Source organism: Leptonychotes weddellii, chromosome 9 (genome assembly GCF_054177405.1).
Source record: "Leptonychotes weddellii isolate Sample4059 chromosome 9, ASM5417740v2, whole genome shotgun sequence".
Taxonomy (NCBI): domain Eukaryota; kingdom Metazoa; phylum Chordata; class Mammalia; order Carnivora; family Phocidae; genus Leptonychotes; species Leptonychotes weddellii.
The window spans coordinates 47,470,160-47,495,624 of record NC_138377.1 but is presented as its reverse complement, the minus strand read 5'-3'; the positions used below and the strand labels follow the sequence as shown (position 1 = coordinate 47,495,624).

General features: G+C 37.6%; 1 protein-coding gene across 2 annotated transcripts in view; it reads left to right on the top strand.

Moving 5' to 3' along the window:
- The first annotated feature begins 1,144 nt into the window (after positions 1-1,144).
- Positions 1,145-25,465, top strand: part of FANCM (FA complementation group M) — a 108,470-nt gene continuing 84,149 nt past the window's right edge. For both annotated transcript variants that reach the window (XM_081830565.1, XM_006727114.3), the window contains exons 1-9: positions 1,145-1,969; positions 2,534-2,706; positions 5,288-5,365; positions 10,910-11,068; positions 16,027-16,158; positions 17,900-18,032; positions 18,518-18,643; positions 19,525-19,611; positions 22,989-23,173. In XM_081830565.1, coding sequence (XP_081686691.1) covers positions 1,453-1,969; positions 2,534-2,706; positions 5,288-5,365; positions 10,910-11,068; positions 16,027-16,158; positions 17,900-18,032; positions 18,518-18,643; positions 19,525-19,611; positions 22,989-23,173 — 1,590 coding nt within the window. In that variant the 5' untranslated portion in view covers positions 1,145-1,452. The remainder of the gene's footprint in view (positions 1,970-2,533; positions 2,707-5,287; positions 5,366-10,909; positions 11,069-16,026; positions 16,159-17,899; positions 18,033-18,517; positions 18,644-19,524; positions 19,612-22,988; positions 23,174-25,465) is intronic.

The window sequence follows — 25,465 nt, the reverse complement described above, 5'->3', positions numbered from 1 at the left end:
GTGAGGCAACCACTGTTGCCACTGTACCAGCCATTACCTGCATTTGTGTATGGCCGACGGGCTGCTATGTCTTTAAAGCCCGTATATAACCTGCTTAAAGAAAACAACAGCATTCAGACTTTTAATCACGTTTTATCTAGTTCTAGCCTAAAAATTCACACCTGAATAGGTTCAGTCCTTCCCATCAGAACAACCCATACTCACCATCTTCCTTTTAAAATTCACACAAGTGAAACTAAAATACAACTCTTCCCTTCCCCACCCAATAAATAAAAACACAGGAGAAAGTTTAAAAGCAAGGTCAAGAAACTTGACCTGGGGCGCCTGGGTGGCTCAGTCGTTAGGCCTCTCGGCTCAGGACATGATCCCAGGATCCTGGGATCGAGCTCCGCATTGGGCTCCGGGCTCAGCGGGAAGCCTGCTTCTCCCTCTCCCACTCCCCCTGCTTGTGTTCCCTCTCTCGCTGTGTCTCTCTCTGTCAAATAAATAAATAAAATCTTTAAAAAAAAAAGAAACTTGACCAAATAAAACGATATAAAGAAGCTACACGCAGGATGATGCGTGGGGATATTGATATTACTAATGTTTAAAACAACCTCATGATGTGTACCTCCTGTGTATATGAGGAAGCAAATTTACAGAGGTGACTCCAAGTTACCAAGGTTTAGAGTGGGGAAGCCGGGAATTGTATCCAAGCCTGAGGTAGAAAGCTATCGCTAGAATAGAATAATACCACACCAACGCGTACTGCTCTATATAATTTATGAAGATGTAATGGTGGAGTTTCAGGAAAGCCTTACTTTTTTTCTTTCGGATTTTCCCACGAATACGGGACCAAATCATTCACTACCCTCTTAACAATAAAAATGGTAAGATTATGGGCTGTCTTTCCAAATACTGTGAAAAAGAAACCGGGCATTTTTTTTCCCTCAACTTGTATAAAGAAATAAGATACTTAATTCTACCTAACCCTTTTGTTTTTCACCTCCTTTTCCGATTTAAAAATAAATCAATAAGGAATAAGAATTGTTCGCTCAATAACGTTAAATTCACAAAAATATGGGTATCCGTTGTCCCTAGGATCTCAAAGTTATTTATTTTTTTTATCATTTTAAGCAACGTCACTTTAGCAATTAGGCCCAGACACACAATCACTGGGAACGGAACTTATATTTAGAGTCTATGAAGAAACTGAACCGCGGACCAAATTTAGACTAACGCCATAACAATGCGCATGCGTCTCCGGGAGTCCGCAAGGGTTTCCGGGAAGCCAGCCAATCATATTTCCGACGCAAACTCAGTGGCGGCATTTTTCAACCAGATGAACAAGCAGCAGTCCCGCCCTCATGTTCCACTGTTTTGTGCGAAGGTAACCGGTGGGGATCCGAATGGTGGCGGTTGAGCTGTTGGAACTGCTAGCGTCTGAGAGAAGCCTTTGGTGGTCTCATCCTAATGAGCGGACGGCAAAGAACGCTTTTCCAGACGTGGGGCTCAAGCATTTCTCGATCCGCTGGAGCTCCGGGTTGCAACTCTGGACCTGAGCGGCCTCAGAGCCCTGGCATCTCCAGGGCACATTTTCCTCCAGCTGCAGAGGCTGCCGAGGCTCAGCCGGAGTCGGACGATGATGTATTGCTGGTTGCAGTGTATGAGGCAGAGCGGCAGCTGAGTTTAGAGAATGGCGGTTTCTGCACTTCAGCGGGCTCCCTGTGGATTTACCCTACTAATTGCCCAGTGCGGGATTACCAGCTGCACATGGCCCGGACCTCTTTGTTCTGCAACACGCTGGTGTGTCTGCCTACTGGGCTGGGAAAGACCTTTATTGCCGCTGTGGTCATGTACAATTTCTACCGGTGGTTCCCTTCCGGCAAGGTGGTCTTTATGGCCCCCACAAAACCTTTAGTGACGCAGCAGATCGAGGCTTGCTACCGAGTGATGGGTATTCCGCAGTCCCACATGGCTGAAATGACAGGTATCTTAGGAAATGGGCTAGTTTGAAATTAAGAGCGGGGTGCTCGGGAAAGCATGCATTCTGGTGGAGATTTAGCTAAAAGAATTCCTGAATAGTCCCCGGATCACAGTATCCGTATTTTACATCCTCTCCCTTAAAGCATTATCTTCTTGTAGCAAGTCTGGCCCTCACAAAAAGGGTTGCTTTCTTCAATTTTCAGAGGCTCTCCGTAATTTGTCGGAGCATTTTGAAGCGATTTGTGTGTATACCCCGTCCGAAGTGAACGCACAGGAGGTTTTCTGACTTTCTTCCCCAGAAAGATCTCCCAGTTGAAGAATTTGCTTTTCTCCAGATATTATGCCATTTTGTAGGAGTTCTCTAAAGACAGTCTAGTTGTGTCTCAGCATTGACATTGGGATCACAACAGAGCTTTAAAATGTAACATTTCAGTGATTTGTTAAATTGTTGTCTGAAGGCACATTACCAAAGCAGGACTGCATTCTGAAATTAGGCCAGATTATTTATAGATATTTTAAAGATAACAGCCCTGGTATTTAGAATATAGGATGTCACTTTTGTTTACAGGATCTACTCAAGCTATCACCAGGAAGGAAATATGGCGCAGTAAGAGAGTACTTTTTCTTACACCTCAAGTCATGGTAAATGATCTTTCTAGAGGAGCTTGTCCTGCTGCTGAAATAAAGTGTCTAGTTATTGATGAAGCTCATAAAGCTCTTGGAAACTATGCTTATTGCCAGGTAATATTTCGTTTAAAAGTATTTTGTACTGTGAACATATTGTTAAAGAGTGTTTTGGTGAATACTTATTAATGATGGAAGTTACTGATTGTGTTATAATTATGAAAAAACCACATTATTTCAACGAAGGAAATACTTCATTCAAATCAGTGTCTGTCTCTTTTTTTTTTAAATCCCTAACACCATTAGTGTCAGGTGTAGATGATGAAAGCCTGGTCATGGTTGAGGCAGTGATTTAAAATAGGGTATGGGTGGAATTTTGGAACAAAGATAATAATCCAAAGATTGGTAGCGGATATGCCGTGTCATTCCTTGGCAGTTAGGTAAAATCATACTTAACTGTCAAGAGTTGTTACTAAGATTGAATGACATAATGTATGCAACATACCTAACACAGTGCCTTCTAGTTACGTACTACATAAATATGAATTAGAAAGGTGAAGAGGTGGGATATGGCTGGAGAGATACTTAAAAGTCCAGGTCATGAAGGCATTTGTATATTATGCTTAGCAGTTTGAATGCTCTTTGTAGGACATAGCGGATATAGGTGGTGGAGACTCATTTAAAAATGTTTACCTGGGGTGATACTTAAGATTTAAAAGAGATTAGAAGAGTAGAGGGGCTAAAGGCAGGGTGTACAGTGAGGGAGAGGAAGTATTTAGGATGACTTCCAGATTTCTGACTTAAAAGACTGTGAGGATGTTGGTGCTCCTAGTCAAAATGGAGAGTTGTGGAGGCACAGAAGATTTGGGGTGTTGTGGAAAGATAATGAGTGTAGCTTTAGATTGTTGAGTTTGAAGTGTCCATGAGGAATCTAGCTATAGATACCCAGTGGGAAGTGGGGGATAGAAGTATGAATCTCAATGGAGAGTTCTGAGCTGGAGGTACAGATTTGGAAATCATCAACATATAGGTGGTACATAGGTAAAACTATAAGCTGGTGATATCAGGGAAAGGGTATAGAGTAAGAATAGAAGGAAAAGTTGATTTTATTTAGTGCAAAGAGGTGAATTTTACTGCCAGTTTGTGAATTTATAGTTTCCCTGATTAAGGAACTTAAGTTTAAGTTTATTGTATTATATCTCTGTGTTATCTTCTGGAGAATTGTCACCTTTCTTAGAATTGATTTTAGGCAAGAAATGGATGTATATACTTTTTATATCTTTCCAAGTTAAATTAATACCCAGTGTGTTAAGGTTTCTGCTTGAGTGGGGCATTTAAAAATTTTTATTTTAATTCTATGAATTTACTTTGTAGATTTAGCTTATACGTAGGAACTTTAACTCATTTATTTTTTTAAAAAATTTCTAGCATTGGGTCTTTTTTTTTTTTTTAAGTAGGCTCCACATTGGGTGTAGAGCCCAATGTGGGCCTTGAACTCACCACCCTGAGATCGAGACCTGGGCTGAGATCAAGAGTCAGGCACTCAACTGACTTGAGCCACCGAGGCACCACAGTTGGTTTTTTTTTTTTTTTTAATTACAAGGCTTATGCTTTTATGGAGTACAGTGGAGACATGCACTGATTTCATTGATATCCAGACAGCCCTGAGTGCTTATGGTGCCTTGACTATTATAGATGTAGATTCCAACAGGCACACCAACTCCATGAAGAATGTAGCTTCCTGGGTTACAAACACAGCACCATTTCGTCTTCTACAAAATGCAAGAGAATCCCACTTGCGTAAAAGTAACGTATTAGGGTTTGTCTTGCATCAGTTTAATTAGAACAATTCAGTGTTAAGTATAATGTTCTATCTTAATATATATTCTATATCATGTTAAAAAGAAACTCCATAAGTAATATTTTTTGAGATTAGTCAAGAGTCAGTGTGAGTCTCACTGAATTCATCCTTTACATGGTTTAAAATAGCAGTTTTTAGGTAATCTGGTTTTACTGTTTCCTATATCTAATGCAGAACAATAGGATATTGAGAGCTATTCCTGCAATTCGTTTACTTAGGGGTCCTTTTTCCTTGTATTGGGGCCTCATGTGAAGGATCATATGGGAATCTGGTGGAATATCCAATATTAATCATACCAGACATGGGTGTTGAATTCATATTGCAACATCTAGAATGATGCTTTGGTGCCACCGAGAAAATGTGTTAGAATTTAAAAGGAAAGTTGGATTTTTAAAATCTTTTCCTTAAACAATTTTTTCCATTTCAAATCTAATTTCATACTGGTATTTTTTTTTTCTATTCTTATGTTATGACTTATCTTCATCTGATAGGTGTACATATGGGTATAACTGTAAGGCTAAACTATGGACCAAACAACAGAGAGTAGACTCTCTTCTTCCATCTGTCCTTGAATTAACTGAGTCTTTTGATTTGCCTCTATATTAGGCCTTGGCATTGTGGCTTTATGTATAGAAGAAACCCTAAGGTATTTTTGATTGGTGTAAAGTAAAAACCTGAATTATTTGCTCTTCAGATAATGTGACTCATGATAGTTTCATCCCTTACTCTGAATAAGAAATAATGATAATGGAACATATATACTAGCTTGTTTAACAGAATCATTGTTGTTTTTGTATTGGATAGATGAAATTAAATAACTTTTTTTTCTTTTTTAAGGTTGTAAGAGAACTAGTCAAATATACAAATCACTTTAGAATTTTGGCTCTTAGTGCCACACCAGGTAGTGATATAAAGGTAAGTAAAATGTCTTTCCATTTCTTAACATTTAAGAAAATAAGAGCTTTTGTATGGGCCCAGATCAGTTTGTCATTTTGGTATTTATTTATTTTACTTTTTAAGATTTTATTTATTTGAGAGAGAGAATGAGATAGAGAGAGCATGGGGGGGGAGGGTCAGAGGGAGAAACAGACTCCCTGCTAAGCAGGGAACCTGATGCGGACTCGATCCTGGGACTCCAGGATCATGACCTGAGCCGAAGGCAGTTGCCTAACCAACTGAGCCACCCAGGCGCCCCTGTCATTCTAGTATTTAGTTTGACATCAAGACTACAACATTTCTTACACATGCCTATGTTTTCTTCTATGGTTGGAGATTTTCTACATTGGTAGTTTTTATTTTTTTAATTAAAAAAAATTTTTTTTTCACTAGTAGTTTTTTTAAGATTTTATTTATTTATTTGACAGAGAGAGACACAGCGAGACACAGCGAGAGAGGGAATACAAGCAGGGGGAGTGGGAAAGGGAGAAGCAGGCTTCCTACTGAGCAGGGAGCCCAGTGCCGGGGCTTGATCCCAGGACCCTGGAATCATGACCTGAGCCAAAGGCAGATGCTTAACGACTAAACCACCCAGGCGCCCTTCACTGTAGTTTTTAGATGTCAGTATGCATAAGTAGTTTGTTAAAAGTAGTAAATTTTTAAATAGTGTAAGTGTTATTTATTTATTTTTAAAGATTTTATTTAATTATTAGAGAGAAGAGAGCGAGCAGGTACGCACACACAAAGTGGGGGAGGGGCAGAGAGAGAGGGAGAAGCAGGCTCCCTTCTGAGCAAGGAGCCCAATGTGGGGCTAGATTCCGGGACCCTGAGATCATGACTTGAACTGAAGGCAGACACTTAATCGACTGAGCCACCCAGGTGCCCTAGTATAAGTGTTTTTTAAATTGTTTAAATTTTCAGGTTTTTTTTTCCTAAGCTTTATTTTGAACTAAGACTTCCAGAAAATTTGCAAAAATTGCAATCTCTCTCTCTCCTTTGCTCAGCTTCCCCTAGTGTTAACATATAACCATAGTAAAATTATCAAAACCAGGAAATTAACATTGGCATAGTACTAGTAACTAATCTGTAGACCTGAGTTGAATTTTGTCAGTTTTCCCACCGCTATCCTTTTCAGCTCCAGGGTCTGGTCCAGGATCTCACTTGCATTTAGTTGTCATGTTTTAGTCCTTCCTATCTGTGATAGTTTCTCAGTCTTTTCTTGTTTTCCATGACCTTGATGCTTTTAAAAGCAAATGCCAGTTATTTTGTAGAATATTCCTCAGTTTGGGTTTGTCTGATATTTTCTTTCTTTTTTTTTTTTTTAAGATTTTATTTATTTATTTGAGAGAGAGAATGAGATAGAGAGAGAGAGCATGAGAGTGGGGAGGGTCGGTGGGCGAAGCAGGCTCCCCGCTGAGCAGGGAGCCCGATGCGGGACTCGATCCCGGGCCTCCAGGATCATGACCTGAGCCGAAGGCAGTGGCTTAACCAACTGAGCCACCCAGGCGCCCCTGTCTGATATTTTCTCATGATTGGAGTGAGGTTATGCATTTTTGGCAAGAATACTCCAGAAGTGATGCTGCATCTTAGTGCATGGTAGCAGAGACTACATGATGCGGATTTGTCTTACTGCCGTTGCTATTAATCTTGACTTCGTTTAGGTGATTTCTTCCCAGCTTCTGCATTTTAAAATTACTGTTTTCCCCTTTGTAATTAGTAAGTATATTGCGGGGGATATACTCTGAGATTATGTAACTATTTTAGCATCCAGTGATGGTTCTTGCTGACAACTGTTATTTCTGTGGTGTTTGCCTAATCATTGTTTCCTTCCTCTCATTTCTTTTACATTTGTTAAGGTGAATTCTTTTGTAATGAAGAGCTGTTTCTTCTCTCCCATTTATTAATTTAATTCTTTGTATCAATATGGACTAATGGATATTTGTTTTTTTCTATGGGCTACAATCCAGTGCTATCATTATTAATTTTGTTGCTCAGATTGTTCCAGCTTTGGCCATTGGGATCTTCTTTAAGATGGTGCATTTTTTTTCCTTTTGAATACTTTCTATTTTGCATCACAAGGTATTTATGCTCATTTAGTATTTTTCATGTCCAGCCATGGAATCAGCCATTCCTCCAGGGAGCTCTGGTTTCCTTTATTAAAAGATAGTAAAAATTCAGGTTTGAGCCCCATCTCATTACACTCTAATTTTAGTAGCTCTGAATCGTCTTCTGTATTGCGTTTTGAAGACTTTCTATGGTAGGTTTCAATTCTGTCAAGTTGTAAGACTTTTTTCCTTCTGTCCATAGCCTTTATATTTTTCAGAAATTTCTATGCTGTCTCTGATCTTACTTCAATCACTTTAAGCATGCTTGATTGTTTTTAGTCACCTTTTAAGTCTTTGCTGAAATGTTGCCCCTTCAAGAAGTTTTACTCTAAACTATCAAAAGATAGCACTCCCTGTCTTGTGATTTTCTTTTTTGTGTGTGATTTTCTTCTTAATATTAATCATAATCTGTTATTTTTTTACTTATACATGTAGTTGTTGTCTTTTTGCCCCATGAAAATAGTAGCTATATGAATATAGAGATTATGTCTATCTTGGTCAAAGCTCTATTACCAACTCAATACCTGGCATGTGGGAGTCATTCAAATACTTGTTGAACGAATGATTAAAAATAGTAACATCTTACTCAGTTTTATAAAGTGGTCATAATTCTACTCCAGATTATGTGGACCCTCAGTAGCTATAGTTAGGATTAGGATATATTAGGAAGCCTGCCAGGTGTTGGGAATACAAAGGTGATTAAGATGTGATTCCTTTTGTATTTTTTATTTGAAATTACATTTAGTTTGTTTGGGGCGCCTGGCTGGCTCAGTCAGTAGAGCATATGACTCTTGATCTCAGAGTCATGAGTTCAGGGTCCACGTTGGGGGTAGAGATTGCTTTACATAAATAAATAGGAAATTATATTTAGTTTCTTTTCTTTTTTTTAAAGATTTTATTTATTTATTTGTCAGAGAGAGAAAGAGACAGCACAAGCAGGGGGAGCGGCAGGCAGGCAGAGGGAGAAGCAGGCTCCCTGCTGAGCAAGAAGCCTGATGCGGGGCTGAATCCCAGGACCCTGGGAATCACGACCTGAGCTGAAGGCAGATGCTTAACTGACTGAGCCACCCAGGTGTCCCTGTTTAGTTTGTTTTTTGAAAGCTCATGAGACTTTCTAGCTTTTAAAAAAAGCCCTTAATTTCTGGACACTTTCAGGACTCCCTCCCCATTTGTTCATTTGTTCTTTCTTTTAACTCTTTTTTTTTTTAATTAAGATTTTATTTATTTATTTGAGATAGAGCATAAGCAGGGGGAGCGGCAGAGGGAGAAGGAGAAGCAGGCTCCCCGCTGAGCCAGAAGCCCAATGTGGGGCTCGATCCCAGAACCCTGGGATCATGACCTGAGCTGAAGGCAGATGCTTAACTGAGCCACCCAGGTGTCCCAAGGGAGAGAGTCTTAAGCAGACTCCGAGCACTAAGCATGAAGCCCAACACCAGGCTTGATCTCATGACCCTGAGATCATGACCTGAGCTGAAATCAAAGGTTGGACACTTAACCAACTCAGCCACTCAGGCACCCCAGTGATTTCACAATTCTGTACATTACTGAGTGCTCATCACAAGTGTAGTCACCATTTGTCACTATACAACATTATTACAGCATTATTAACTACATTCCCTATGCTGTACTTTTCATTTCTGTGACTTCTTTTATAACTGGAAGTTTGTACTTCTTAATTCCCTTCACTTATTTTGCCCATCTCCCCACCCACCTCCTCTCTGGCAACCACCAGTTTTCTGTATTTAAAGAGTCTGTTTTGTTTTTTAAATTTCACATATAAGTGAAATCATATGGCATTTGTTTTTCTCTGACTTATTTCATTTAGCATAATACCCTCTAGGTCCATCCATGTTGTCATGAATGACATTTCATTTTTTTATGACTCAGTAATAGTCCATTAAATTCTTATTTATTTATTGACAGACACTTGGGTGGCTTTCATATCTTGGCTATTGTAAATAATGCTGCAATAGGTCTTTCACCTCTTTGGTTACATTTATTTCTAGGTATTTTATTCTTTTGGGTGCAGTTGTAAATTGAGTTTTCTTCATTTCTCTCTTTTTTTAAGATCTTAAGATTTTATTTGTCAGAGAGAAGGAGTGTGCATGAGAAAGAGAAAGAAAGAAAGAAAGCACAAGCATGGGGAGTGACAGGCAGAGGGAGAAGCAGGCTCCCTGCTGTGCAAAGAGCCCAAAATGGGACTTGATTCCAGGACCCTGGGATCATGAACTGAGCCGAAGGCAGACGCTTAACTGACTGAGCCACCCAGGCGCCCCGTTCATTTCTCTTTCTCCTACTTTGTTATCAGTGTATAGAAATACAACAGATTTCTGTATATTAATTTTGTATCCTGCAAATTTATTGAATTGATTTATTAGTTCTAAGTGTTTTGGTGGAGTATTTAGGGTTCTTTCTTTGAATTCTTGATCACAGTCAGTACAGGAGTTTAATGGTAGAGTACTTTTTTATACCAAGAGGTTATATATGTTTTTGCTCCAGTTACCCAATTTCATAATAAAATTTTTTTATAAGCTTTGGGTGAAGGAAATTTAGAAGTATATCCACCAATATATTCATATCACCTATATTGATTTAAATGGAAAATATTCCACTAATTTATCAATAATTGATTTAGTATAGTATATGCCCTATACCCTCAATTTCTTTTTTTTTTTTTAAAGATTTTATTTATTATTTGACAGAGAGAGAATGAGAGAGAGAGAGAGAAGGAGCACATGAGAGGGGGGAGGGCCAGAGGGAGAAGCAGACTCCCCGCCGAGCAGGGAGCCCGACGCGGGACTCGATCCAGGGACTCCAGGATCATGACCTGAGCCGAAGGCAGTCGCTTAACCGACTGAGCCACCCAGGCGCCCCATATACCCTCAATTTCTTAACAAGCCAATTTGTAAAGTATTCCTAAGACACATTTGTGTCCTTTACTAGTAACAATACTTCTGTTCTTTCCACAAAAAAAAATCACTGGAAAAAAAGTGTTTGCCAGGGAACCAGGAAATTTGGGTTATTGTTCTGGCTCTAAAATTGACTATTATATAATGTTTTGGGGATTTAGTTTGCTAACCCAAAACTTCTGTTTTGCCTGAGTCTTCATAAAATGTAGATGGAAGGAGTGAGTGAGTATGTCACTACCACTGAAAAGTGCAAAATATGTTTGAGAAACTTGTTGGACATTTACTAATACTCTTATTTCTTGGATGCTTGGCTGGAAGTGCTGCATGAAAGAAAAATGTTTCAAAGCCTTATCTTCCTCTTATACTACTTCTGATGTAACTTATAGTTTTTAAAAAAAGAAGTTTAATGATACGTATTCTAAATTTTACCACTATTTTATTTTTGTTGGTAACCTGAGCTTAAAAATTTAACATGTAATGTAGTTATAATCATACTTGATTTTCCATAGGCTGTTCAACAGGTTATTACTAACCTACGAATTGGGCAGATAGAACTTCGTTCTGAAGATTCTCCGGATATTCTGCCATACTCTCATGAAAGGCGAGTTGAAAAGCTAATTGTTCCCCTAGGTGAAGAACTTGCAGCCATCCAAAAGGCATATATCCAGGTAAGCCATTTTTACTACTATTCAGAGTTTTGATAAGTGAACTGATAATGTTTTATTTTATTTTGTAGAATCTGGCTGTGAGAATATATAGTTAGATCATTTTATATAATTAGTATGTTGAAACAATTCTTTGAAATTAAAATTTTTGGAATGAGTACCATGTTTTATTTGTTAGTTACTGTTAAAGAGGCAATACAAAATGATGGACCATTTCTAAAGCCAATAACAGCCTTCTTTTTAAAGAACACCTATTAATTGCAGTATAAAACACACATATAAATTGCAAAGTGTACAAGACCTAAGTGTATATAGCTTAGTGAATTTTCACATAGGGAACACACTTATAAGACATGTCCGGATTTAACCAGAAGTTTCTTTGTAAGAAAATATATTTTCAGTATTTTCCTCCTGGATCCCTTATACAGCAGTGATTTTCAACTGGAGGCAGTTTTGCCCACCTGGTGACATTTGGCAATGTCTTGACACATTTTTGGTTGTCATAACTGGAGGGGGTAGAGAGTAGAGTTGCTACTAGAATCTAATGTGTAGAGGCTAAGAATGCTGCTTAACATTCTGTAATGAACAAGAATAGTCTCCCAACATCAAAGGATTATCTGGGCCAAATGTCAGTATTGTAGCTATTGAGAAATTGCTTAGCCAGTTATCAATTTCAATGGGAAAAATTTGAGGTAACACACTTTTTCTATAGTTCATAATTAGTGTCATGCTAGGAGAACATCTTATTCTCCTATCTTCATTGTTGCAGATTAAAGATGCCTGTAAATTCTTTGACACTCCTCCGATGGAGAGATAAGATGCATTTCCTTTTCCCTCTAATCTAGACTGGCTCTGTGACTGACTTTGACCAACAGAATGTGATAAACCTCGAGTAAGCCATGATGAACCTCAGCTAAGCTGTGTTCAGGAGAAAGGAGGAACTGGTAGATAGCTAGAATTGAGGGTGTAGACATATGGCTCCAGTTGAGGTATTACACTTAACATTCAGCCATTCAAAGCTCCAGACATCAAAGAACAGAGAATAGCTGTCCCTGCAGTGCCCTGACAGAATTCTTTTTTATTTTTAACATTTTATTTTGCAGTAGTTTTAGACTTTCAGGAAATATGCACAAATAGTATAGAGAGGTCCAGTGGGGAGATACTTTGAGACTACTCAAATGTCCTGTTTCTCAGCATATTTTGCTCTCTAATTTTAGCATGCAGTGATGGTTCTTGCCTGCTACAGTTACTTCTGTTAAGTTTACCTAATTATGATTTCTCCTTTCTCTCAATTCTTTTATGTTTGTCAGTTAGAACGAAGACCTGTTTCTTCCTTTGATTTATTTATTAATTCAATTCTTTGTATCAGTATAGACTAATAGATATTTTTTTTCCTATCTGCTACAATCTAATACTGATATTAGTATGAATTTTGTTGCTCAGATTGCTCCAACTTTGGCCATTTAGAGTTCCTTGTGTCCTTTAGACATGTACTGTTTTTGTTTTTGTTTTTTTTAACACTTCTTGACTTTCTGGCCTCACAAGATGTTTTGTGCTCATTTAGTATTTCTCGAGTCCCAGCCATGGAATCAACCATTTCTCCAAGGAATCCTTGTTACTTTTATGGAAGAATGGTATTTTGAAACAAAATCTGTGTATTAGGCGTGCACATTGTTAATGTGGTATCTTGGCCTGAGCTCTCAGTGACCTGCTTGAATTCTTACCTGAAGAATTAGAATTATGAGCAAGTAAAATGGTTGTTGTTTGATTTATGATGTTTTCAAGTACTTTGTTATATAAGAATAGATAACCAAAATATTTATCTATCATTTAACCTTTAATAAGTCTTTCTTAAAGAAAAGTTCTATAGGAATATGCTTTGTTTTCAAATTATTTGTAACAAAATTCTAAGCATTGTTAATTTAAGATATGGCAAATTATTTCCAGTAATCATTTCCTTTTTTTTTTTTAAAGATTTTATTTATTTATTTGAGAGAGAGAAAGCACATGAGAGGGGGGAGGGTCAGAGGGAGAAGCAGACTCCCCGCCGAGCAGGGAGCCCGATGCGGGACTCGATCCCGGGACTCCAGGATCATGACCTGAGCCGAAGGCAGTCGCTTAACCAACTGAGCCACCCAGGCGCCCCCATCATTTCCTTTTTGATTAAAAAAATTGTTTTATTTGAATATAGTTGGCACACAATGTTAACAGTAGTTTCGGGGTACAGCAGAGTGATTTGACAAGTTTATTTGTTATGCTATCTCACCGCAAGTGTAGCTACCGTCTGTCACCATACAACATTACCATTTCATTGATCATACTCCTTATGCTGTGCCTTTTATTCCCGTGACTTACTCATTCCCTAACTGGAAGCCTCTATCTCCCACTCCCCTTCACCCATTTTGTCCATTTTCTCAACCTCCTCCCCTCTGGCAACCGTTACTTTGACTCTGTATTTATAGGTCTGATTCTGCTTTTTGTTTGCTTGTTTATTTATTTGGTTTTTTTTTAGATTCCACATATGAGTAAAATCCTATGGTATTTGTCTTTCTCTGTCTCACTCATTTCACTTATCTTAATACCCTCTAGGTCTATCCGTGTTGTCGCAAATGGCATGATTTCGTCCCTTTTTGGACTATGTAATATTCCATTGTGTATATGTATCTCTCTATACCTACCACATTTTCCTTATCCATTTGTCTACTGATGGACACTTGGGTTGCTTCCATATCTTGGCTCTTGTAAATAATGCTGCAATAAACATAAGGGTGCGTATATCTTTTAAAATTAGTGTTTTCATTTCCTTTGGGTAAATACACAGTAGTGGAATTATTGGGTCATATGGTAGTTCTACTCTTAATTTTTTGAGGAACCTCCATACTGTTTTCCACAGTGGCTTACCAATTTACATTCCCCTGTATAAGGGTTCTTTTTCTCCACATTCTCACCAACACTTGTTATTTCTCATCTTTTTGATTTTAGCCATTCTGACAGGTGTGAGGTGATATCTCATTGTGGTTTTGATTTGCATTTCCCTGATGATGAGTGATGTTGAGCATCTTTTCTTGTCTGTTGGCCATCTGTATATTGTCTTTGGAAAAATGTCTACTCGGGTCCTCTGCTCATTATTTATTTATTTATTTTATTTTTTTAAAGATTTTATTTATTTACTAGAGAGCGTGCTCACAAGTGAGGGGAGGGACAGATGGAGAGGGAGAAGCTGACTCCCCGCTGAGCAGGGAGCCTGACATGGGACTCCATTCCAGGACCCCGGGATCATGACCCGAGCCAAAGGCAGCTGCTTAACCACCTGAGCCACCCAGGCACCCCTCTGCTCATTTTTAAAATCAGATCTTTTTTTGGTGTTGAATTGTGTAAGTTCTTTATATATTTTGGATATTAACCCCTTATCGGATATATCATTTGCAAATATCTTCTCTAATTCAGTAGGTTGGCTTTTCATTTTGTCAATTGTTTCCTTTGTAATGCAGAGCTTTTTATTTTTTAATTTATTTTATTTATTTAATTAATTTTTTAAGTAAACTCTTCGCCCAACTTGTAGCTTGAACTCATGACCCCAAGATCAAGAGTCACATGCTCTATGGACTGAGCCAGCCAGGCATCTCCAGGCTTTTTATTTTGATATGATAATCATCTCCTTAATACTAATACATTTTGTCATGATTAAAATCATTCCATTTATAAGGATGTAAAAATTATAATTTGTTTTTTTTTTTTTTAAAGATTTTATTTATTTATTTGACAGAGAGAGACACAGCGAGAGAGGGAACACAAGCAGGGGGAGTGGGAGAGGGAGAAGCAGGCCTCCCGCGGAGCAGGGAGCCCGATTCGGGGCTCGATCCCAGGACCCTGAGATCATGACCTGAGCCGAAGGCAGACGCTTAACGACTGAGCCACCCAGGCGCCCCTAAAAATTATAATTTGTATAAACCCGTATAATAGGCATTTCATTTTGTGGATGCTTTTGGAGTACTTCTATAGGTAATATGATCAGGAAAGCTGGAAGGGAAGAAAAATAAAACTCTACTAAAATAGCCCTATTTTAGGAAATAGAATTAGGCAAAATTTAAACAGTTAATTACATATTGCTGTACTAGGTCTTCATCTCTAGGTCTCTGTTTTCCTTCACTGTGCCATCAAGCTCATCCTGCATCAGGACCTTTTGTCTGCTATTTCTTCTGCCTGATATACTCTGTCCTCAGAACTTGTCATCATTCAGATGTCAACTCAAATATTACCTCTCTAGAGAGACCATCTTTGTTTACCTTACTTAATAGTGACCCCACTTCCCTCCAAAACTCCATAGCATTACTGTTACTGTGTTTTAGGTTCTTACATTCATTTATTGAAATAGAAACTCTCTTTGTTCACGCCTTATTCTTTGCTTCCCTTCATTGGATGTAAACTTTATGAAAGTAGCAACTTCATTTGTCTCAGCTACAAGTTCCCAGCCTTTGGAACAATGCTTGACATATACTAGATGCTTAATAAATATTTCTTGAAAGAATGAATCAACAAATCAAACTGAATGTACTCAAGACATTTTGATTTAGTCAGCAAGACTACAAATATTTACCTATATGCCAGACTTTGTTCTTCATATTGAAGATGCAACAGTGAGAAATCAAAGGCTCTTCATTCCTTGTTCTTAGATTATAGTGTGTGTAGGTTGGGGGGGCGGGGAATTAAGAAATACACAGATAAACACATATGTTCTTAAATTATAGTTGGATCCAATACTTGCTTGTCCTGACTCTCATAAGGATATTACCTGGGGATAAATGTTAAGTACTTTTAAGTTTTGTTGTTATTGTGTGTGTTTACTTAAAAAATTATATTAAGACAAACTTTAATATATAATTGCTATTTTAATATGTGAGAAAATGATTGTATTTGAAAAAGGACTTTAAGCTTAAACTAAATTTCACTGAAATTTGCAGGTTTTGGAGGTATTTGCCAGTTCTTTGATTCAGAGGAATGTTTTGATGAGAAGGGATATCCCCAATCTAACAAAATACCAGATAATTTTGGCAAGAGATCAATTTAGGAAAAACCCATCTCCAAATATTGTGGTAGGTATTTTTAAATTAATTTTGGAGAGAGGTTAAATTTTTATTTAGACCCAAGATAAAATATAAATAATGATTGATTTTTGGTATATATTAGCTTATCAAGAATTTAGGTATGTAATAAAAAAAGTAAAAAAATAAAAATAAATTTTAAATTAAAAAAAATTTAGATATGATTTATATAGTTTATAAAAAGCATGACAAAAGTCTAGCAAAAATATACTTTAATGCTTTGAATTAAGATAATTTTATCTTTTAACTTTTAATAAAGACTTGGTATTTTAGTTCATTCCTATCAAAGTGCCATGAAGAGGTAGAATAGAACTAACTTTTAGACCTAGAGCGTTTAGTCTTAACTCTTGATACCAGAGGTTGGAGGAAGCATCATAGTAAGCTGCTTATTTCTAATCTTCCTAGGAAAAAAAATAGATGGATAGGAACATACCCATCAAGCTAGGTCCAAAGTCAGAAGAGATGCTCACAAGCAAAAAAGCACTGAGTCATTCTTTGAACTGAGAGGGAATGCATTTGCAAAAGAACAGAGGCAACTGAATGAAGGTATGAAGGAGTCAGTTAACAAGCCAACATGGCTGAGATAAAAGATTAAGGAAGTCAGATATGATAGTTAATGTAGGTTATGAACACATAAGAATAGCTTTAAATGTTACACCAAGAAATGTAGACTTTATGTTGTAGTATCTAGGGAACCACTAAGGGAAACTTTCTGTAGAATTACAGTATAAAATTTAGTATATTATACTAAACTTTAATAGAATGTTTTAATTTCTCCTAAGCATTAAAGGTTCATTGAAATTTTAGGTAGTAAATCTAAACCTCTTGAACCTGATCTTACTGATGAGAGTTTGTTTATGTAATTGGTGTGCCATTTTAGGGCATTTATCACTACCCTGCAAACATTTAAAATGAGTATTACTGATTTTGAATGCTACTAAAGATGTAAGGTAGAGAATAATAGTCTTTATCTTGAATAAAGGAAAATAATTAAAACTTATTCTCAGTGGTCTCTTTTAAAAATTATCCTATCATATAGTTATACCTGCTGTATGCTCTCATAAAAGGAATATGTGTTTCACTTTTCCTTGAGAGTAGTGGTTAAAAGCACAAGGACCCTGAGCCAAATTTTATGGGTTCAAATACTGGGTCTACAGCTCCCTCATGTATAAAATGGGCATAACCATAGAACCTACCTCCCAGGTGTTGGGATTAAATGAGTTTGTGTAAGTAATGTGCTTCGAACAACGTCTGGTCCTAGGACAGTGTCAGATGTTATTATGGCATGTATAGTTGGTGTTAAATGTTAGTGTTAAACTGTCTGATTAAATTTTGTTCTGGTGCCAGTAACGTTTATGAGGATAGGCCATTATGTGACTTATTTTCCGTTGCATCCCAAATACCTGTCTCTGTGCTTGATATGTAGTAGGTACTTGTTAAATAGTTTTGAAAGAACAAATGAATATATATACTGCTAATAATTTACCTAGAAAGAGAAACAGTATATGATAAATATTTCTCTCCATCACTTATTCTCTTTAAAATGTCAGTTTTGTATTGAATTAAAGAAAAAAATAAAATTAAAAAGGGACAAATTTTATATGGAAAATACACTGGCACTATGTCCTATGACATTGAATAGGTGGACCTTCAATAGAGTGGTAAGTTTCACACAGAACATGTATCTTTATTTCTTCCTCTGGTTAAATTCAATATGTGCTTGTTTTTCTAGGGAATACAACAAGGCATAATTGAGGGAGAGTTTGCTATTTGTATTAGTTTATATCATGGTTATGAATTATTGCAGCAAATGGGAATGAGATCATTATATTTCTTCCTTTGTGGAATTATGGATGGAACTAAAGGTAAATTATATGAAATTATTTAAAGGAATAATGACATGTTATTATTTTGGTTAAACATGTATTGAACAGTTTGGGTTACTTAAAAATGGTTTCTTTTAACAAGCAATAAAATAGGGGTGCCCAGTTGACTCAGTCAGTAGAGGGTGTAGCTCTTGATCTTGGGTTCATGAGTTTGAGCCCTCCTTTGGGCCTAGAGATTAGTTAAAAAAACAAAAACAGAACAACAACAAAAACAACAAAGAGCAATTAAATAGTTATGTAACAAATGATTATGCTTTTTTGTTTTTGATAAATTGGTGATAAAAAGCAAGCCATTCATTAATACAAATGTGAATGTGGAACTGGAAATAGTTGCTGGCTTTCATGTTTAAATTAGAAAAATTTGTATTCATTGCTAAAGTTTAATTTCTTTTTAATAAATAATAGGTTTGATTAATTTTGCTATTACATTGCTAATTTGGAAAATCTTTTCCTAATATCTGAAGGAATGACTCGAGCAAAAAATGAACTTAGCCGAAATGAGGACTTCATGAAACTTTATAATCATCTAGAGTGCATGTTTGCACAGACACGTGGTACTTCAGCAAATGGCTTTTCTACTACCCAAAAAGGTCTGGTTTTTCTTTTAAAATTTTATATTTCTCTTTATCAGGTAGATTTTGAAATTTTGCTCCACTGATCCACGTGTCTATCTATAATTACTTATTTCTATAGCAACAGGTCTGTTAAATGCTTAAAGATTTTATTCTTTAAGTTAGGATAAATATATATTCCAAGTTTATAAACTTTAAGTATATAATAGATGTTAGTAGTAGTTGTTACTGTTAGTGAAAATTCTCAGAACTACCAAAAACTGATTTATAGCTTAACTAAATCATATTTTTCACTTCTACTTTGCTGCTGATTTCATTTGGATTCTCTTTTAGAATGAAATTATAAAAAAAAATTCAGGGGTGCCTGGGTGGCTTAGTCTGTTGAGCGTCTGACTCTTAATTTCAGCTCAAGTCATGATCTCAGGGTTGTGGGATTGAGCCCCACATTGGGCTTCACACTCAGTGGGGAATCTGCTGAAGACTCTCTCTCCCTCTCCCCCTCCACCCCTAAAATAAATAAATAAATCTTTAAAGAAAAATTCAAGGTTCATTTTATAGTAGGGCTTATGTGCTACACAGATGCTACTTACTATTTAAATAAATAGAAAAAAAGTTAACAAATCTATTTTGAAGATTTTATTTCTTTGAGAGAGAGAGAGTGTGAGCATGAGTTGGGGGAGAGGCAAAGGGAGAAGCAGACTCCCTGCTGAGCAGAGAGCCAGATGAAGGGCTTGATCTCAGGACCCTGAGATCATGACCTGAGCTGAAGGAAGATGCTTAACTGACTGAGCCACCAGGTGCCCCAACAAATCTATTTTGAAAAGGATAATTAAAATACATTAATGTAATTGAATGGAAAATATATAACAATTTTTTGGTGTTTTTTGTTTTTGTTGCAGGAGTTAAAGATAAAAAATTTTTCTATAGTCATCCAAAGTTAAAGAAATTAGAAGAAGTTGTAGTTGAACACTTCACGTCATGGAATAGTAAGTCATGTTTGTAGCTTCAAGGCGAAACAAAGCTACTGAAAGAGCTAAAACTCTGACTCATTAGTTTGTGCTCACACTTTATGGAGAAGATGGGCTTTTAATTACTCTGGATAATAAACCTAAAAAAAAAAGCTTTAAGAAATTTTGGGAGAGTGGGACGAGGGACATGGTGGGAATGCTAAGAATAAAGTATTCTATGAAAAAGAAAAATAAGTCTGGGGCAATAGAAGGCAAGCAGACAGTAAAGCAATATACAGTATAATGGTGGGGAAAAGTAAAGCAGGTAAGGAGATAGTCATGGAGAAGTGCTGTTTTATATAGGGTGTTAGAAAAAGCCTGTCTCTAGGGTGATGTTTGAGCTGTTACCTGATGGAAGTGAGGGAGCAAGCCTTGTAGATTTTTGGGGGATGATCATACCAGGCAGAAAGAATAGTAGATTCAAAGTCCCTAAGGCAATGGGGTGTTTGATATGATTAAGGATCAGTAAACAAACCAGTGCCGCTGGAGTAGTGTAATGAGGGTAAGAGTGGTTTAGGCGAAGATTGAAGAGGTGGCCAGGGACCAGATCATATATGGCTTGTAGGCCAAGTCAAGACTTTGGTTTTTATTCTATAAATGTTTATGCTTTGTGAAACCATTATAGGGACATTTAGAGCAGTAGAGTGATGTGATCTGACTTATATTTTGGAAAGATCACTCTGGTAGCTTTTGCCGAGTATAAACATTAGCCATTTAGGAGACTATTGTCATAGTTTAAGAAGATTACAGATGATGGTGGCTTGTACCAAGAAAAGTAGTAGTGGAGGTGCTCAGGGATTATAGATTCTAGATATATTTTGAATTTGGAGCCAACAGTATTTGCTGATAGATTAGACATAGGATATGAGGGAAAAAAGGAATCCTATGAGTGTGTGTGTGTGTATGTTTTGAATAATTATATAAGCAAAGAAAAAATTAAGAACATACAGAAGAAAGAGTAAACACATTTAGATGCTTTTGAGATACCTAGTGGAACTGTGTAAGCATCAAATAAGTGAATCTGGATCTCAGAAGAATGGTCTGGGCTTTTTTTTTTTTTAAGTCAGAGAGAGTGAGCACAAGCATGGGAAGTGGCAGGCAGAGGGAGAAGCAGGCTTCCCTCTGAGCAAGGAGCCCAATGTGGGACTTGATCCCAGGACCTTAGGATCATGACCTGAGCAAAAGGCAGCCGCTTAACCGGCTGAGCCACCCAGGTGTCCCCGGGCTATTTTTAATCTCTTAACATATATATGAATAAATTTTGGAATCACAGCATAAAGGGTAATATTTAAAGTTTCAGGAATGGTTATGATCCCATTACCAGGAATACAGTTTAGAGACGAGAGGACCCAGAATGTAGCCCTGAAGAATACTAACATTTAAAGTTTAGAGGAGGGGTGCCTGGTTTTCTCAGTTGGTCAGCATACGACTCTTGATCTTGAGGCTGTGAGTTTGAGCCCCACATTGGGTGTAGGGGTTACTTAAAAATAAAAAAAAAAATTTTTAAAAGATAGGAAAAAAGCCACAAAAGAGGTTGAGAAAGAGACTGGACAAGTGAACGGCAGAGAAGCTGAGGGAAGAGACTATTTCAGTAGGAAGGTGTGGACTGTGTTAGATGCTGCTGAGAGGTGTGGTAAAATGAACTAAAAAGTGAGCATTGATTTGGCAATATGGAATTTATTGAGACTTTGGTAGAGGACCTTCAGTAGACTGAAGGTAGAAAGGCAGGCTGTAGCCGGTTGAAGGTGATAGGCTTTGCATTGAAAGTAGCAGTTGGTCAGGAGTTGGTCAGATGTAGAGGCTTGGTAATTCAAAGGAGGTTTATCTAGAATAATTTTCTTTGCAACAGCTTTTGCTTTTTCCTTAGGTATTGTGAATTAACTTTACATGTGTTAAGTCATTTAATTTATAGGGTTGTTATGAAGACTAAATGAGTTAATACATAAAATGCTTGGGGTGCCTGGGTGGCTCAGTCGGTTAAGTGTCTGCCTTCGGCTCAGGTCATGATCCCAGGGTTCTAGGATCGAGCCCCGCATAGGGCTCCCTGCTCAGCAGTGAGTCTGTTTCTCCCTCTCCCCCTGTACCTGCTTGTTCTCTCTCTCTCTCTCAAATAAATAAATAAAATCTTAAAAAAAAAAATCAACTTAAAAAAGTAAAATGCTTAGTGCAGGGGCGCCTGGGTCACTCAGTCATTAAGCGTCTGCCTTCGGCTCAGGTCATGATCCCAGGGTCCTGGGATCGAGCCCTACATCGGGCTCCCTGCTCAGCGGGAAGCCTGCTTCTCCCTCCCACTCCCCCTGCTTGTGTTCCCTCTCTCGCTGTATCTCTCTCTGACAAATAAATAAATAAGATATTAAAAATAAATAAATAAAATGCTTAGTGCAGTCCCTGGCATGCACATAGAGATTAATATAATAGAAATCACAGGAAAGCTTAAAAAGAAAAAACATACAGAAAACCCATACAACATTCAATTATTAACCAATTGGTGTGTGCAATTATTAACCAATTGCTATGTGCAAGTCTGTATACTTTATATTCCATTCATTTTAGATATGAAGAAATTAAAGCTTAAAGGGATTAACTAACATGGTTACACATCACCCAGAGAGTTAAGTGGCCCACCCTCAAAGATCATGTTCTTGTGTATTCTGCCTCCCAAGCACAGAGACCTTGAGATTAGCTTTGTGATTGACTATATAGGATGTATTCTATAGTTATCCTTGGAGAACTTGAAAGTATCATAGATTTGGGGACAGAATCCCATGGCCTGGATTGCTTTTTTTTTTTTTAAGATTTTATTTATTTGTTTGACAGAGACACAGCGAGAGAGGGAACATAAGCAGCGGGAATGGGAGAGGGAGAAGCAGGATTCCCGCTGAGCAGGGAGCCCGATGCAGGGCTCGATCCCAGGACCCTGAGATCATGACTTGAGCTGAAGGCAGACGCTTAACGACTGAGCCACCCAGGCACCCCGAGAGAGTGCTTTTAGTGGACAAAAAGAAAAGGAAATATTTATGAATTCAGTGGGAGCTCTACAGTTCTGTGATTCTGACTTAGAAGGTAAAGGGGAATAACTGGCATCAGGAATGAATTGAAGGACTGGCTAAAAGTGTTTCAGGTAATTTTTTGCTTGATTTGTTTAGGATTTTATTATGACAGCCAATGAGAGGTAGGGAGCCAAGAATATTAAAATTATTAGAGAAGGTAGGAGGAAAACCAGCAAAGGTTTAAGATGTCTTAAATTACTTTTTTGAAAGAAATTCATTAGTATATAGTTTCAGAGTTGTCTTGAAATATTCTTGGGTATATGCTTTAAAAAAAAGTTCTAATTAAACTATTTTTTTATTATATAGCTCAAAACACTTCTGAAAAGAAATGTGATGAGACCAGAGTTATGATCTTCTCTTCATTTCGAGACAGTGTTCAAGAAATTGCAGAAATGCTTTTACAGCATCAGCCACTTATTAGAGTGATGACTTTTGTTGGCCATGCCTCAGGGAAAAGCATGAAGGGATTTACCCAGAAGGAGCAATTGGAGGTAATTACTTTTGGAGATGATGAACACTAAAATAAAATTGATTAGCTTTGTACTTATGCCTCTTTTGTTTGAACTCATTGGTCAATCAGCTACTTCTTAAAAATAATTTTATAGTAGACATGTAAATAAACATAGCATATTTTTGAAAGATCAAAAAAGTGTTTTTTTGTGGTTTTGAGACTTTTTTTCAAATAAGGTAATGTATAGTGGTTAAGCAGAAAGGCTCTGAAATCATACTACATAGGTTGGAATCCTGGCCCTACCACTTAACAAGTTTCTTTACTTCTTGTGCCTCAGTTTTCCTTATCTGTAGACATAGTTCTTGGAGTTGTGAGCATTGAATGAAATCATACTATAGAGCCTTCAGTAAATGTTTACTTTTATTTGTTTTAAGTTTTGTTAGTTATATATTCTAAAGAAATAATGAGCTTATTTTTTCTGTTATTTAAAAATCTTAATTTAGGGCGCCTGGGTGGCTCAGTTGGTTAAGCGACTGCCTTTGGCTCAGGTCATGATTCCGGAGTCCTAGGATCGAGTTCCACATTGGGCTCCCTGCTCGGCAGGGAGTCTGCTTCTCCCTTTCAACCTACCACCTCTTGTGTTCTCTCTCTGTCTCAAAAAAAAAAAAAAAAAAACTTTAAAAATCTTAATTTAAAAATAAGTTTGCCTGAGTGGCTCAGTTGGTTAAGCGTCCAACTCTACTTTTTTTTTTTTTTTGACAGAGAGAGACAGCTAAAGCAGAAACACAAGCAGAGGGAGGGGAGAGGGAGAAGTAGGCCTCCTGCTGAGCAGGGAGCCCGATGCAGGGCTCGATCCCAGGACCCTGGGATCATGACCTGAGCCGAAGGCAGACGCGTAACGACTGAGCCACCCAGGCGCCCCTAAGCGTCCCAACTCTTGATCTCAGTTCAGGTCTTGATCTCAGAGTCGTGAGTTCAGGCTCTGCATCGGGCTCCATGCTGGGTGTGGAGCCTACAAGAAAAAAAAGGAAAAAAAAAAGAAATATGTAAAAATATGGCCAGGGGTGCCTGGGTGGCTCAGTCAGTAACGGTTCTGACTCTTGATTTTGGTTCAGGTAATGGTCTCAGGGTCATGAGATTGAGCGCCGTGTCAGGCTCTGTGCTGGGCATGGAGTCTCTCTCTCTCCCTCTACCACCGTGCCCACCCCCCTCCCCAACCCCATGCACTCTCTCTCTTAATAAAAAAACAAGGTCAGAGGAAACCATTTATCCATTTATGCTCTGAATAAGAGTCATCAGTTTTCTAAGTGCTGTATATGTTTTTTTTGGAAATTTTAGACTACTGATTTTTTTTCATAACTGTATACAAGTTTTTGCAGATTAGTTGTAGGTCTACATTTGAATAGTCACTGACAATTAGGTGTGTCTTTTTTTTTTTAAATTAGGTGTGTCTTTAATATCTAATTATTTTTGACAGAGCTTGATTTTGTAAACATTAGTTAGAGGAATCCTATTCTTTAAATGTCTTTTATACCAGTCCTCATTGCACTCAGAAGAGTCTGTTTAAGCTGACTGTATCTGGTGAGGACAGTCTAAGAGGTTTTCCTGAGTCTTAAAGAGAATATCTGTACCCATCTCGAATCTGATTATATGTATTTTATTTTATTTTATTTTTTAAAGATTATTTATTTATTTGACAGAGAGAGATACAACGAGAGAGGGAACACAAGCAGGGGGAGTGGGAGAGGGAGAAGCAGGCTTCCCGTGGAGCAGGGAGCCCGATGCGGGGCTCGATCCCAGGACCCTGGGATCATGACCTGAGCTGAAGGCAGACGCCCAACGACTGAGCCACCCAGGCACCCCTGATTATATGTATTTTAAAAGGTTCAGATATCTAGCAGGTTATTATTACTACTCTTAACATTTATATATGAATGAAAAATGATGTGGATTTTTGTCAAGGGTTAAGCATTTTTTTAAAATTTTATTATGTTAATCACCATACATTACATCATTAGTTTTTGATGTAGTGTTCCATGATTCATTGTTTGCATATAACACCCAGTGCTCCATGCAGTATGTGCCCTCTTTAATACCCATCACCAGGCTAACCCATCCCCCCACCCCCTTACCCTCTAGAACTCCCAGTTTGTTTCTCAGAGTCCACAGTCTCTCATAGTTCGTCTCCCCCTCCGATTCCCCCCTTCATTTTTCCCTTCCTGCTACCTTCTTCTTTCTTTTTTTTTTTTTTAACATATAATGTATTATTTGTTTCAGAGGTACAGGTCTGTGATTCAACAGTCTTACACAATTCACAGCGCTCACCATAGCA